This window comes from Nerophis ophidion, linkage group LG09 (genome assembly GCF_033978795.1).
Source record: "Nerophis ophidion isolate RoL-2023_Sa linkage group LG09, RoL_Noph_v1.0, whole genome shotgun sequence".
NCBI classification, from domain to species: domain Eukaryota; kingdom Metazoa; phylum Chordata; class Actinopteri; order Syngnathiformes; family Syngnathidae; genus Nerophis; species Nerophis ophidion.
Genome location: NC_084619.1, coordinates 16,254,309 through 16,267,530, shown reverse-complemented (window position 1 = coordinate 16,267,530; position 13,222 = coordinate 16,254,309). Strand labels below are relative to the sequence as shown.

Below are 13,222 nucleotides of genomic sequence, written 5' to 3'. Positions count from 1 at the left end.
TTACCCGGAAGTAGCTATAAGTTGATTTGCAAGTTCAGTGGGGCAAAAAAGTATTTAGTCAGCCACCGATTGTGCAAGTTCTCCCACTTAAAATGATGACAGAGGTCTGTAATTTTCATCATAGGTACACTTCAACTGTGAGAGACAGAATGTGAAAAAAAATCCAGGAATTCAAATTGTAGGAATTGTAAATAATTTATTTGTAAATTTAGGTGGAAAATAAGTATTTGGTCAACCATTCAAAGTTCTCACTGATGGAAGGAGGCTTTGGCTCAAAATCTCAAGATACATGGCCTCATTCATTCTTTCCTTAACACGGATCAATCGTCCTGTCCACTTAGCAGAAAAACAGCCCCAAAGCATGATGTTTCCACCCCCATGCTTCACAGTAGATATGGTGTTCTTGGGATGCAACTCAGTATTCTTCTTCCTCCAAACCCAACGAGTTGAGTTTATACCAAAAAGTTATATTTTGGTTTCATCTGACCACATGACATTCTCCCAATCCTCTGCTGTATCATCCATGTATCCATTTTGGTATAAACTCAACTTGTCGTGTTTGGAGGAAGAAGAATACTGAGTTGCATCCCAATAACACCATACCTACTGTGAAGCATGGGGGTGGAAACATCATGCTTTGGGGCTGTTTTTCTGCCTGGACAAGTCGCCATCTCATGGCAGGGCCAACACAGATAGACAGACAAGATTCACACTCACAATCACACACTAGGGCCAATTTAGTGTTGCCAATCAACCTATCCCCAGGTGCATGTCTTTGGAAGTGGGAGGAAGCCGGAGTACCCGGAGGGAACCCACGCATTCACTGGGAGAACATGCAAACTCCACACAGAAAGATCCTGAGCCCGGGATAGAACCCAGGAATACTCAGGACCGTCGTATTGTGAGGCAGACGCACTAACCCCTCTTCCACCGTGATGTATCATGTATATATATATATAAATAATATTTGTGTATGTATTAAATTGAATTAATCAATTAAACAATATAGTTGTGTTGTTTGAATAATTGGGTCTCGTGTGAAATGTAATGTTATGTAGTCATCTGACACCCTACCGCTTGAGGTCGCTGTCGGCCCATAAACGTACAAGACGAGTCAACACTGGTCAGTGGGGAGAGAAAACGCTATAACTAATAAATCTGTTCAATCAATGGAAGAAAAAGAAAGCTAGTGTCTAAGTTAATTAGAATTAAAACAATTTTATTCATGTATTTTAATTGTACGAGTGCAATCTGCACGCATGCGCTCCACTGGATTTGTCAGCTTGCCTACGATTGTCCCGCCTAATCGATGCAATGCCAAAGAATAAAAAAGAAAATATGTTTTGCTTCCTCTTTTTCTGGTTGCTAAGTTGTTGACTGTATTTTCGGCAAATATTTTTGATATGGGTCAAATGGCGTATTCTGAACAAAACCACCACAGATTCACAATTAAGTCATGCATTTCTGTAATAGTTCTATGTAAAAAAAAATACAGTGTTCGTGATTTTGGCCGTTTGGTTATTGTATAGAGTAAACGATCTTTGCAAGGCAGCCGTTCGTACCAGGAAGTGCTGCTGTCAGTGTACTGTAGTGCTGCATGAATGGCATAAGAGGGTGCGGTGGAAGACTCACTAATGCCGCTGGTATTCGGAGACCACACACGTCAAACAAACAGGGGAAAAAACAAAGAACGATATATTCAAAATCAATGCACATTTAAAACACAATATTCACCACTGCTTCTGGCTTTGGGAGGTTGAGAAACCTGCTTTCTGGGGTCACAGAGAAAGGTACAGTTTACTGTTTGGCTCTCACAACTTTTGGAGACTTTACATTTGTTTTTTGCCTGAATTATGTATGGTAAAACTGCAGCATTGTATCAGCTTCTTGAAATGTACTCACTAACTTTAATCCACTTTTATAGTTTTTGCAGCATGTTTCCTGGTTTAGAGGGTTGTGACTATTAACAACTGTGAGGCATATACTGTACATAAGATCTAGTCACAGGCTGATAGAGTAGCAAATAATTTTAAGGCCTACTGAAATGAGATTTTCTTATTCAAACGGGGATAGCGGGTCCATTCTATGTGTCATACTTGATCATTTCGCGATATTGCCATATTTTTGCTGAAAGGATTAAGTAGAGAACATCGACGATAAAGTTTGCAACTTTTAGTCGCTAACAGAAAAGCCCTGCCTTTACCGGAAGTAGCAGACGATGACGTCACCCGTTGATGGCTCCTCACATATTCACATTGTTTTTATTGGGAGCCTCCAACAAAAAGAGCTATTCGGACCAAGAAAACAACAATTTCCCCATTAATTTGAGCGAGGATGAAAGATTCGTGTTTGAGGATATTGATAACGACGGACTAGGGAAAAAAAAACGCGATTGCATTGGGACGGAATTAGATGTTTTTAGACACATTTACTAGGATAATTCTGGGAAATCCCTTATCTTTCTATTGTGTTGCTAGTGTTTTAGTGAGTTTAATAGTACCTGATAGTCGGAGGTGTGTGTCTACGGGTGTCTTGACACCAGTGTCTCAGGGAAGTCGACGGCAGCTTTATGGACAGCGCAAGCTCAGCTGATCTCCGGTAAGAAGCGACATTTTACCACAATTTTCTCACCGAAACCTGCTGGTTGACATTCGGTCGGGATCCATGTTGGCTTGACCGCGCTCTGATCCATAGTAAAGTTTCACCTCCGAGAATTTCAAACAAGGAATCAACATGTGCTTGTGTGGCTAAAGGCTGAAGCTTCCCAACTCCATCTTTCTACTTTGACTTCGCCAATATTAATTGATCAAATTGCAAAACATTCAGCAACACACATCTCCAAAATACTGTGTAATTATGCGGTTAAAGCAGACGACTTTTAGCTGTGTGTGTGCGCAGCGCTCATATTTCCTAACAGTCCGTGACGTCACGCGTACACGACATCATTACACAACGTTTTCAAGAAGTAACTCCCGGGAAATTTAAAATTGCAATTTAGTGAACTAAAAAGGCCGTATTGGCATGTGTTGCAATGTTAAAATTTTATCATTGATATATAAACTATCAGACTGCGTTGTGGGTAGCATGTGTGGGTAAGAAAAGTTGGTTTTGCATTATAGGTCCACATAAAACTACTTTGACAGGTACAAATTACTACTAGACATGGACTGATATTTTTTTTCAGGGCCGATACCGATTATTAGTGGTGAAGGTGGCCGATAACCGATATTTGGAACCGATGTTCACTTACAGTAAAAGTGACATATTGGCGTCAAAATTTTGAATAACACTATTCCAAACTACAACGCTTAACTTTCTTTTAATTCCTGAAGCATGTTTATTATAAAATCAAGAAAATAAAAACAAACAAAAATAATAAGTGCAGAGTTCCTTCATACAGTAGCATCTCTTACAAAGTTAAATACAAAAAAATAATATCCTGAAGTTTTGTATCCTTGAAATATTTTGTATCCCCTGTCACATACACAAGCTGAAATAATTTTAATCCCTTAATAAAGCCAACTTTGCTCGATGAAATTATTCCGAATTCTTAAGTGTTGATATTGACAAACTGTTTGCAGGCTCATCACCCAATTTATTAAGAAATTGAAAAAGTTTTTCAATCTTTGTTATGCAGCAATAAAAAGTACAAAATATAATACGTAGCTCATCAAAAGCATTATTTTGGTAGAAACATCATAGATTACATTATTAACCTCCTTATCCAGGCACGATCGTAACAATCCACTATTTTTTATTGTGCATCGGTCGCAGCCTACACGCGCGCGCACACACACACACACACATACTGTATAAATAGCAGCATATACAAAATATTTCAATACAATACAATACAATTCTCACACTCTGCTTTGTTGTTTTGCAGCTTCTCGTGGTGCACACACTATTCTCTGTCCACTATTCGTGTCTCTGCAATAAATCTAGACTGAATTGAGTTTGCTTTTTTTTTTCCACACAAACATGCCTTTACCCTAACAAAGTGTTTCCATATTGATATTTTCATCAGCCTCGTTTTAAGTATTTCACAGACGTTGTGAGGCGCTGTGACCTAACAGAGCTGCCGCTTTCAGTTTTTACGGTTTTGACCTCAGTTTCTAATTGGCTCTGCCTCTTACGCGTGCATGATTTGCGTAACCAATCATATGGCACGCTGTATAGGACAATGCTGGAGACAGAGAGGCTCAGCTGCATCTGAGCCAAAATAACTAGTTTTAAATGGGTCCGTTGGATTCAGAATAGATTATTGTTGCATTCAAAATAATAGTAATTGTCAATAAAATGTATGAATAAATATATTTCAAACTTTTATTTAAAAATGTTAATCCATTTTTTTTTTTAAAGGCAGATGCTGATATAAATCAAAATGACCAAATATTGGGTTCTATAATTGCCCCAGCCGATAATCAGTCAATTCCCCTCCGGAGAAAGTGGATGCTACCTCCAACTGAAGGACTCCATTGAGAAAGTCTTCTGATAAAGTGCTATCAAAAGGAAAGCCTAATGCTGAAGCTTGATCAACATTACCCTAAACCTTTATCTGAAACAGTTACAGAGTTGTGTGCTTTATGCTTGTGCAAATATTCCAGAACAATGAGCCTGGTGCAGCTGCTGAAATGCCACTTCCTGAGCCACCTGATCCTCTGCTACGTGTTCCTGGTCAGCGGTCTCATTGTGAACCTGCTCCAGCTATGCACCCTACCTCTTTGGCTGCTCAGCAAACAGCTGGCTCGCAAGGTCAACTGCAGGCTGGCGTACTGCATCTGCAGCCGTAAGTACTGACCTCACGCTGGAAGTGGCATCATGCAACGTCACAAATTGGAACTTTTTCAACTCTAGAGATGGTCGCTGCATTGGAGTGGTGGTCTGGCACTGAATGCACACTCTACACAGATCCAAAGAGTTTCTCTCTCTACGGGAAGGAAAATGCAATTGTGGTTCTCAACCACAGTTTTGAGATAGACTTCCTGTGCGGCTGGACTTTCTGCGAGAGATTTGGTGTTCTTGGGGTAAGACATTGTCTACTATTGAGCCTATTAATGCATTTTAATGCACATGAGTATAAAATAATGGTGGTCTCCTCTTCTTACCATCCCTCATATGTACACATACATTCTTTCAATGTAATTAGGGCAGCAATGATTAATCCATTAAATTGATTCTTTTGATTGGAAAATATTGTGTTGCTTCGATTAATTGTTTAATCAGTATAACACATACCATGATTTACGTGGACAAGTTGAAAAACTTTTTCGGGTGTTACCATTTAGTGGTCAATTGTACAGAATATGTACTGAACTGTGCAATCTACTAATAAAAGTTTCAATCAATCAATCAATCAATCAATGAAAATGTATGGAGTGCCTGGAATTTTAAATATGCAACAAAGTTTCCACCCAGCCGCTGTAATAGAGCGCACTTGAGAGCGGTGGTGTGAGGGTGCCGTGATCTGTGTGGCAACAGACAGCGTTTCTTCAATTTATTATTATTATTTTTTTTATTAATGCACACATGCTAAAAGTGCAATTTCAATATTAATGATGCACATTTATTAAGAAAAAAAATAAAGGTTATAGTAAGCAGGAATCATTGTGTATTTCAACAATTTTCCCTAAAATGCGCATTGAGGCTAAAAACGGTTTTATCAGATTACTCGATTAATCTAACAAACGAATCAATAGATTAGTTCTAAAATAATCGCTGGCTGGTTTATAATTGAAACACAACAATATTTTACAGCTATTATTGCAGTTAAAGTACTGAATAAGAATTTTATTTTGTAAATATATTTCAATATTTTTTTTAAATGATAAAAAACAAAGAATAACCACTTTTACACGTAATATTAAACTTTTCTCACATTCACACTATTTGTGTGCTACAAAGAGCACATGAACATTCAAAGAACTGTTTTTAATTTAAAATGCACATATGTTTCATGTAGGCCTGTATAATATATATAATATACGGTAATAATTATTCAAACTATAAATGGAAACTTTCCCTCATAGATAAATTGTATTTTTTCTGTGTTTGTTGTCTTCGTTTCTCGCTTCCAATCATTGTGCAAAAGGGTTCACTCTGTGCCTTGTTCTCAGCACCTGAGCCTGTTTATTCAATAATAGAATGGATTAAAAAAAAATCAACACAAACTAACGAGCCAGTATGCCAAGTAATAGCAAAAAAAAAAAAAAAAAAACATCCGACCCAGTTTTTCCTTTTTGGGGTAGAAACTGCACTTGCATTTTATTTTTATTTTTTTTTAATATAAAAAGAAAGTTGGTTAAAAAAAAGAAATGCAATTTCCGCTAACAGATTAAGAGTCCGTATATCCGTTTATTTACTATTAGGATGATCAAAAGTTAGTAACCTTCAAATTACAATGGTTAAAAATACTACAGTAATACAGTAGGAACAATTTCCCTTGTGGATTGATAAAGTTTGTCTAGGTCTAAGTAATGATAAAGTGTATTGCGTTTAAAAGAGTTACTTGCATTATTATTTATTTTTTCCATTATTAATAAGGAAGGAAATCTGACAACTCACGATTCGATTCCGATTCCTGATATGACGATTCGATTCATGATTGATTCTCAGATCCACATGATGGATGGATCTTTATTGTCATTGAACAAGTACAACAAAATGTTGTTTTCATTCTAGATTAAAACAACAAAATGCTGTTTTCATTCTAGATTAAAACCTATTCTTGCAACATATGTTATTTTATGGCCTAAAATGTATTTTTAAAAACTGATTCTTAAAATAAGTTCTGAATCGATTAAAAAATGAGGAAATAAGAATTGTGATTCAGATGTGAATCAACTGTTCTTAGGACCCCTAATTATTATGGTCTCAAAATAATACTGACAATGATATTGTTTATTAGTAATAATTTGTGGGACTTATCGTCCAGCAAAATGTGTTATCGGCCCAGTTCTACTTTCAAGTCACATAATTTTTGTTGCGGCTCATTTAATAAATTAATGCTTCCAGATTGTAAGCAAATAATTTGTTAAATATCTACCCTTGATAACAACCTGAATTTTACAGTTGTGTTACGTCCCCAAACTGCTAAAAATCAGTAGTTAAAGTTAGTAAATGAGCTTTATCACTATTTTCTTTACATTTTCTTCAAGCTGCTGGGCCTCTCACAATTCACCGCGTAACCTGATATAAATACTTTTTTTTAAGAGTTCTAAAGTTCTTGCCAAAAAGGAGTTGGCTTACGTTCCGATTATTGGTTGGATGTGGTATTTCATGGAGATCGTTTTCTGCAAGAGGAAGTGGGAAGATGACAGAAAGACGGTGGCGCAGAGCCTTCAGAACTTGAGGGATTACCCCGAAAAATACTGGGTAAGTGTGACAGTTGTCTTTTGAGAACACATTAGGGCTTAGCTAGTGATTGATTAATTTTCTGGTGCTAGTTTTTGCTTTACTGTGAAGGAACCCGCTTTACACCAAAGAAACACCAAATCAGCATGCAGGTGGCTGAAAGCAAAGGTTTGCCCAAACTTAAGTACCATCTTCTACCAAGAACTAAAGGCTTCTGGCTCACTGTTCAAAACCTCAGAGGAACTGGTAAGTATTTCATGCCATCTTGCCACAGTGGTTACAAGAAGTCATTTGTAAATTACATGAATGCACAGTTAACACCATTGTGTCTTCCACATAGTCGCGGCTGTGTACGACTCCACGCTTAACTTCAGAAACAATGCATCTCCAACTCTGCTGGAAATACTTAGCGGGAAGAAATACCATGCAGACTTATATGTGAGGTACTGATTCTTGCTGTGCAGTTTTAACAGTGTTCTACTTTTATGTGGGAGCTGACATCCTCTCGCTTGTTTGCAGGAGAATCCCACTGGAACTGATCCCAGAAGATGAATCGGAATGTGCTGATTGGCTACACAAACTCTACCAGGAAAAGGTGAGAAGTTCCTTGAGTTTTGTATTGAATTGAGAGTGAAGGAGCATTTCTTCATTCCCCATTTTGTTCTGCTGTAATTTTTGACATGTACACATGGCTCATGGCAAAGCTTATCTTTTACCCTCATTTGTGTACCAAATTGATAAGAAAGAAACAAAGTTACAGCAAACATATATAAGCACAAGTAAACAGTGTGATCAACTAAACTTTTAGGATTTAATGCTCAAGATCCCTCAATTTCACTGCTTGACCATTCAAATTTTTTGTAACTGTACGCAATGTGACTGTCTAACCAATCAAATGTGTCCCTGGCTGCATCCCCCTTATCTTCACTTCCTTGTTTACATTGGGAGAGATTAATTCATTCATTTATTAATCATCATTCACTCATTTTACCAATAAAAATTTGCGCTATACATCGCTCTCAACAGTTCCCCAATGTTCTCACCAAAAGTGCGGATAAACTATGTGTATTGTGTTGGAATATAAATAGTTTACGGTCGGCTGCGTAAAACATGCACAAATGTACACAAGAATGTATGCAACTTGTGGAAGACAAAGCGGAGAGCAGACAATAAGAAAACCAACATCTAAAGATTTCCATTGCAATTGTTAGGAACAATGTTTGCAAATTCAGCCATCTCAAAAAAGGCCTGTGATATCAATGGAGTGGGGGGCATTGTCAATGTTCAAAAATGTTTAATTTGTTAAAAGCCTGTGCTTTTTTAGGTTAGGGTGACAAAAACACTTAAAGCATTTATTACAAATGATAACAATTACAAGGAGATGTAATGTTATAGAAAAATAAAACATCAAAACCTTAAAACATTGCAAACTTTGCTGCAACTTTTTGAAAATGTTGTTTGTAGCAACATTTTAGTCCGCAACAATTATGAAAAAAGCCTGCGAAATAATGGAGAGACTAATACACAAAACATCATCACTAAATACCTTTTGTCCATTCATCGTTGATTTGGTAACCATATGTGAAAAAAATACTTGTATACAATCAAAAAGGCAATTGTAATCACTTTCAGTTGATGTTCTTTTCAAAAAAGATTACAAAATTAATATATCCATGATCCATCCATTTCCTACCACTTTTCCCTTTCGGGGTTGCAGGGGGTGCTGGAGTCTATCTCAGCTACATATTTTTTGAAATTTGTTAAGATATATGGTCTGAAACCAATAAATGTTTACGTTATGCATTTTACACTATTAAACATTAGGAAGCATTTTTTAGGGTAAAATATTGCGTGGGAAAATTCTGATCACGTAGGTTTTGTTGCATCTTTTCTAACACAGCTTTTCTTGTCCATTTAAATCTCGCAACTGATATATTTTGTGTTCCTACTGTGTTCTCAGTAAAGAGTTGATTCAGTCAAACATAAAACTTTCAAATTCATTTTCTTTAAAATATTTTTCTTGTTAAAAAAAAGACTATGCCTGTAATCCTCTGACTTGATGCACTATTCTGGTAATATTGAATATGTTCAGTGTGGCTGTAATACTTCTCATTAGGTAGGGGTAATGAAGAACTTGAATTTGCATATTTTACAGTTTTGTATTTTACACTTAAAAAAGAGATTAAAAAAGAATGTGTGAGCACTTTTAAGCAGGAGTCTTTAACCTTTTTCCAAACTGATGAAGAGATGTTGTTTTCTTTTCACCTGGAAAAACCTTAATTTGTATTTATGTATGTGCAGGACAGTTTTCAAGAGCTCTACATGCAGACAGGGTTGTACCCAGGACCCACAGTGAGCCCTCCACGTCGTCCCTGGTCATTGATCAACTGGTTGTTCTGGTCCTGCCTGCTTCTGTACCCACTGGGTCTGCTTCTTGCCCAGCTCTTTGCCTCAGGATCGGTTACGACTATCTTGGCCTCAGTGGCTCTCTGCACCGCAGGTTGGTCCCATGCAGTCAAATTAATCTTCTGGGATGTCACCCTGCTCTTTAGGGTTCAACAGACCCTCCCTGCATTTAACTTGCTCCTCTTTGTTTCATAAAGCAGCAGATTTGACATCATAATGTAAGTCACATTCCTTTTGAAAAGTCACACTCAGTGCTATCAGCATTCAGGCATGCAAACGTTGTGACATCTGAAATCTGTGGTACCTATAAAGTTGAAAAAGGGTTTTTGATTGATTGGTTGAAACTTTGATTAGTGGGTTGCACAGTACAGTACATATTCCGTACAATTGACCGCTAGATGGTGACACCCGAATAAGTTTTTCAACTTGTTTAAGTCGGGGTCCACCTTAATCAATTCATGGTACAGGGGCCCTAAAGTCAAACAATATGGAATTTGCCTAACATTCTGTGGGAGAAATTACACATCAAAATATAATAATATGTTTGCAACATATCACATAAGACTTCAAATGATTAGATTTTTGTTTGGAATTTTTTAAAACAAGGGGTGTTAATAGAGGATGAATACCTCCTGAAAGTGACATGAAGTGTCTGTCTGGCTTGGTTGGAAGGCACTGTGAATTTCGCCCAGTCTGATTGGTTAAAATAATTAGAATGGAAGGCTGGAATTTGTATTGATCATGTTAAAATGTAGATGTGTGAGGGTATTGCATTGCAATTAACAGTGCAATACTTTTTCATAACATGGTCACTACTGCCTAGTTTGTCTTGTTATATTCTTATTTTCATTGTTATTGTTGCTTTATATTTTTGTTCACATTGTTATATTTTCTATTTTAGTTCCATTTATACACCCATTATTTACTTTTTCCTTTTTAAATTTGATTTCGATTCTGTACATTCCTACTGGAATTTTTATTTTCTACTATTTATCTATTTATTTAAAAAGTGTTTAATTTTTTCACATTTAAACAGTAACCATTTTCTTTTTACGCTTGTATGACAAATATAAATATTACTTGGGAAAAAGAGTTTTGTAACGCAAACAAATCAGGGACGCATTGTCTCCGACCTTTTGAAGTTCTACTATAGTTAGCCCTGAGATTTAAAGAGGGCGATCTAACAGAATATGTTCATGAAGAAGACCATTTTCTACTTTCGACAATAAATACATTATTCCAGCGTATAAATTTAAAAGTTCCCACAAATGCTATGTGGATGACTAAATCAAGAGATGGCTAACATTGATGACGCATCAAACTTACTGTATACCGTATTTCCTTGAATTGCCCCAGGACATATAGTATGCGCCTGCCTTGAATTACTGCCAGGTCAAACTCGCTTCCCAAAATAATTAGCGCATGCTTAGTATTACCGCCTGGTCAAACTCGTGACGTCACGAGTGACACTTCCCCTGTCATCATTTTCAAAATGGAGGAGGCTGATTCAAATACCGGTAATTAGAAATCGCATGAAGGGAAGAAGATTAAGAGCTATTCAGTAGGTTTTAGGGTCCAAGCTTACATCACACTCAAATTTTTACTGCATACCTTTGGTAAGTGCCGGAGTGAGAAGAAGTTTTAAAATAATTAGCGCATGCTTACTTTTACCGCATGCCTTTGGTAAACGCAGGAGTGAGAAGAGGTTTTAAATTAATTAGCGCCCCAGCGGCAATTCAAGGAAATACAGTATGTACATTTGGGGTTTTATTGCTCCGTTTCATATAAAATAACAACAGGCTCTTACTTTATATTAATGAATTATGAGGATGACAGAGTCGACCGATATACCAAAATTATGGAAAAGACGACGTCGACGACGGTCAACAAAAAGTTTCCATTATCCATGCCACTCGCACCACAGATGCATGCACTTACTGTAGTGAAACCACCACGCCCACAGTGCAGTGTTCAGGTGACCAATCATACATACACACACAACTTAGAGGAATGCAAGTGTGGCTCCAGGGCTTCACGGTGGCAGAGGAGTTAGTGCGTCTGCCTCACAATACGAAGTTCCTGCAGTCCTGGGTTCAAATCCAGGCTCGGGATCTTTCTGTGTGGAGTTTGCATGTCCTCCCCGTGAATGCGTGGGTTCCCTCCGGGTACTCCGGCTTCCTCCCACTTCCAAAGACATGCACCTGGGGATAGGTTGATTGGCAACACTAAATTGGCCCTAGTGTGTGAACGTGAGTGTAAATGTTGTCTGTCTATCTGTGTTGGCCCTGCGATGAAGTGGCGACTTGTCCAGGGTATACCCTGCCTTCCGCCCGATTGTAGCTGAGATAGGCGCCAGCGCCCCCCGCGACCCCGAAAGGGAATAAGCGGTAGAAAATGGATGGATGGATGGAAGTGTGGCTCCTACATACATCATTTAAATTACGACTCCAGAGATGAAAGTATTTGTATTTTCAAACTTAGACTATGACTTAATGGAGTGGGTCTGTGTAAATTATTGCAATTCAAAAAGAGAAAACTGTGGTGATATTCACGTCGTATGATCCAGTTTATAAATGACAAAAAAAAAATAATTTTTCTTCGCAGCTTCGGTGGGAGTTCGTTGGATGATCGGCCAGACTGAGATCAACAGAGCTTCGCACTACGGTGAAAGCAAGGCGATGCACCAAAACAACAACTAAAGAAGCCACTCGTGCTTGGAAGATGCATCTTAGCACAGAGACTGCAGTAGTTCCCGGCTATGTGAATGCACTGCTGCTGCTGCCGTTGCAACATGTGACGACCTGCCCGAAGGCACAATGCAGACCATGTGCGCTCAAGAAATAAAGTGGAACATATATTTAGAAGATGGCTTAAAATAGCTCTGCTTAATTATTCAATTTACAAAAAACACATTCTATGATGCAGACCATTTCTGTCTTTACTTCTATTTTATTGGTTCGTAACAGTGATAGTGTCTTTTGAACATAATTAAAATATGTACTTTTAACAAAGTCATGTGTTACGCACCGCTACTTGGTATTGAATTCCATCACTTTCTGTAACAAAGCTACTTTAAAAGGCTTTCTTTGTCATCCATTCTTATGTGCAATCCAAAGTGTACCAGCAAGCTTAATTAATAAAGCGAGGATGGTCTAAGATAGCGTATTGATATTATGTTATTATTTTTCTCATATTGCAACTTGTGATGTTTATGCTGATTACACTTTTCAAAACAAATTCCGAAGAAAAATTGAAATTCATTACTATTTGGTGAAGTTGGCACCATGTGTACACTGTAAATAAAAACAGAATAGAATGATTTGCAAATCCTTTTCAACCTATATTCAATTGAATATACTGCAAAGACAAGATACATAAAGTTCGAACAGAACAGAAACTTTATTTTTTGCAAATATTAGCTCATTTGGAATTTGATGCCTGCAACATGTTTAAAAAAAGCTGG

At 37.5% G+C, this 13,222-nt stretch overlaps 1 protein-coding gene across 2 annotated transcripts; it reads left to right on the top strand.

Moving 5' to 3' along the window:
• The first annotated feature begins 1,567 nt into the window (after positions 1–1,567).
• agpat4 (1-acylglycerol-3-phosphate O-acyltransferase 4 (lysophosphatidic acid acyltransferase, delta)) lies at positions 1,568–12,920 on the top strand. Of its 2 annotated transcripts, none has more exons than XM_061910424.1 (9): positions 1,568–1,790; positions 4,608–4,789; positions 4,858–5,027; positions 7,213–7,374; positions 7,465–7,599; positions 7,694–7,791; positions 7,873–7,948; positions 9,655–9,853; positions 12,364–12,920. In XM_061910424.1, the coding sequence occupies exons 2-9, from the start codon at positions 4,612–4,614 to the stop codon at positions 12,456–12,458; spliced, it is 1,113 nt and encodes a 370-aa protein (XP_061766408.1). In that variant the 5' UTR covers positions 1,568–1,790; positions 4,608–4,611; the 3' UTR covers positions 12,459–12,920. The 2 variants fall into 2 exon arrangements, with proteins under 2 accessions (XP_061766408.1, XP_061766407.1); XM_061910423.1 differs by having other exon boundaries at positions 1,570–1,790; positions 7,446–7,599; positions 7,694–7,796.
• The last annotated feature ends 302 nt before the right edge of the window (positions 12,921–13,222 follow it).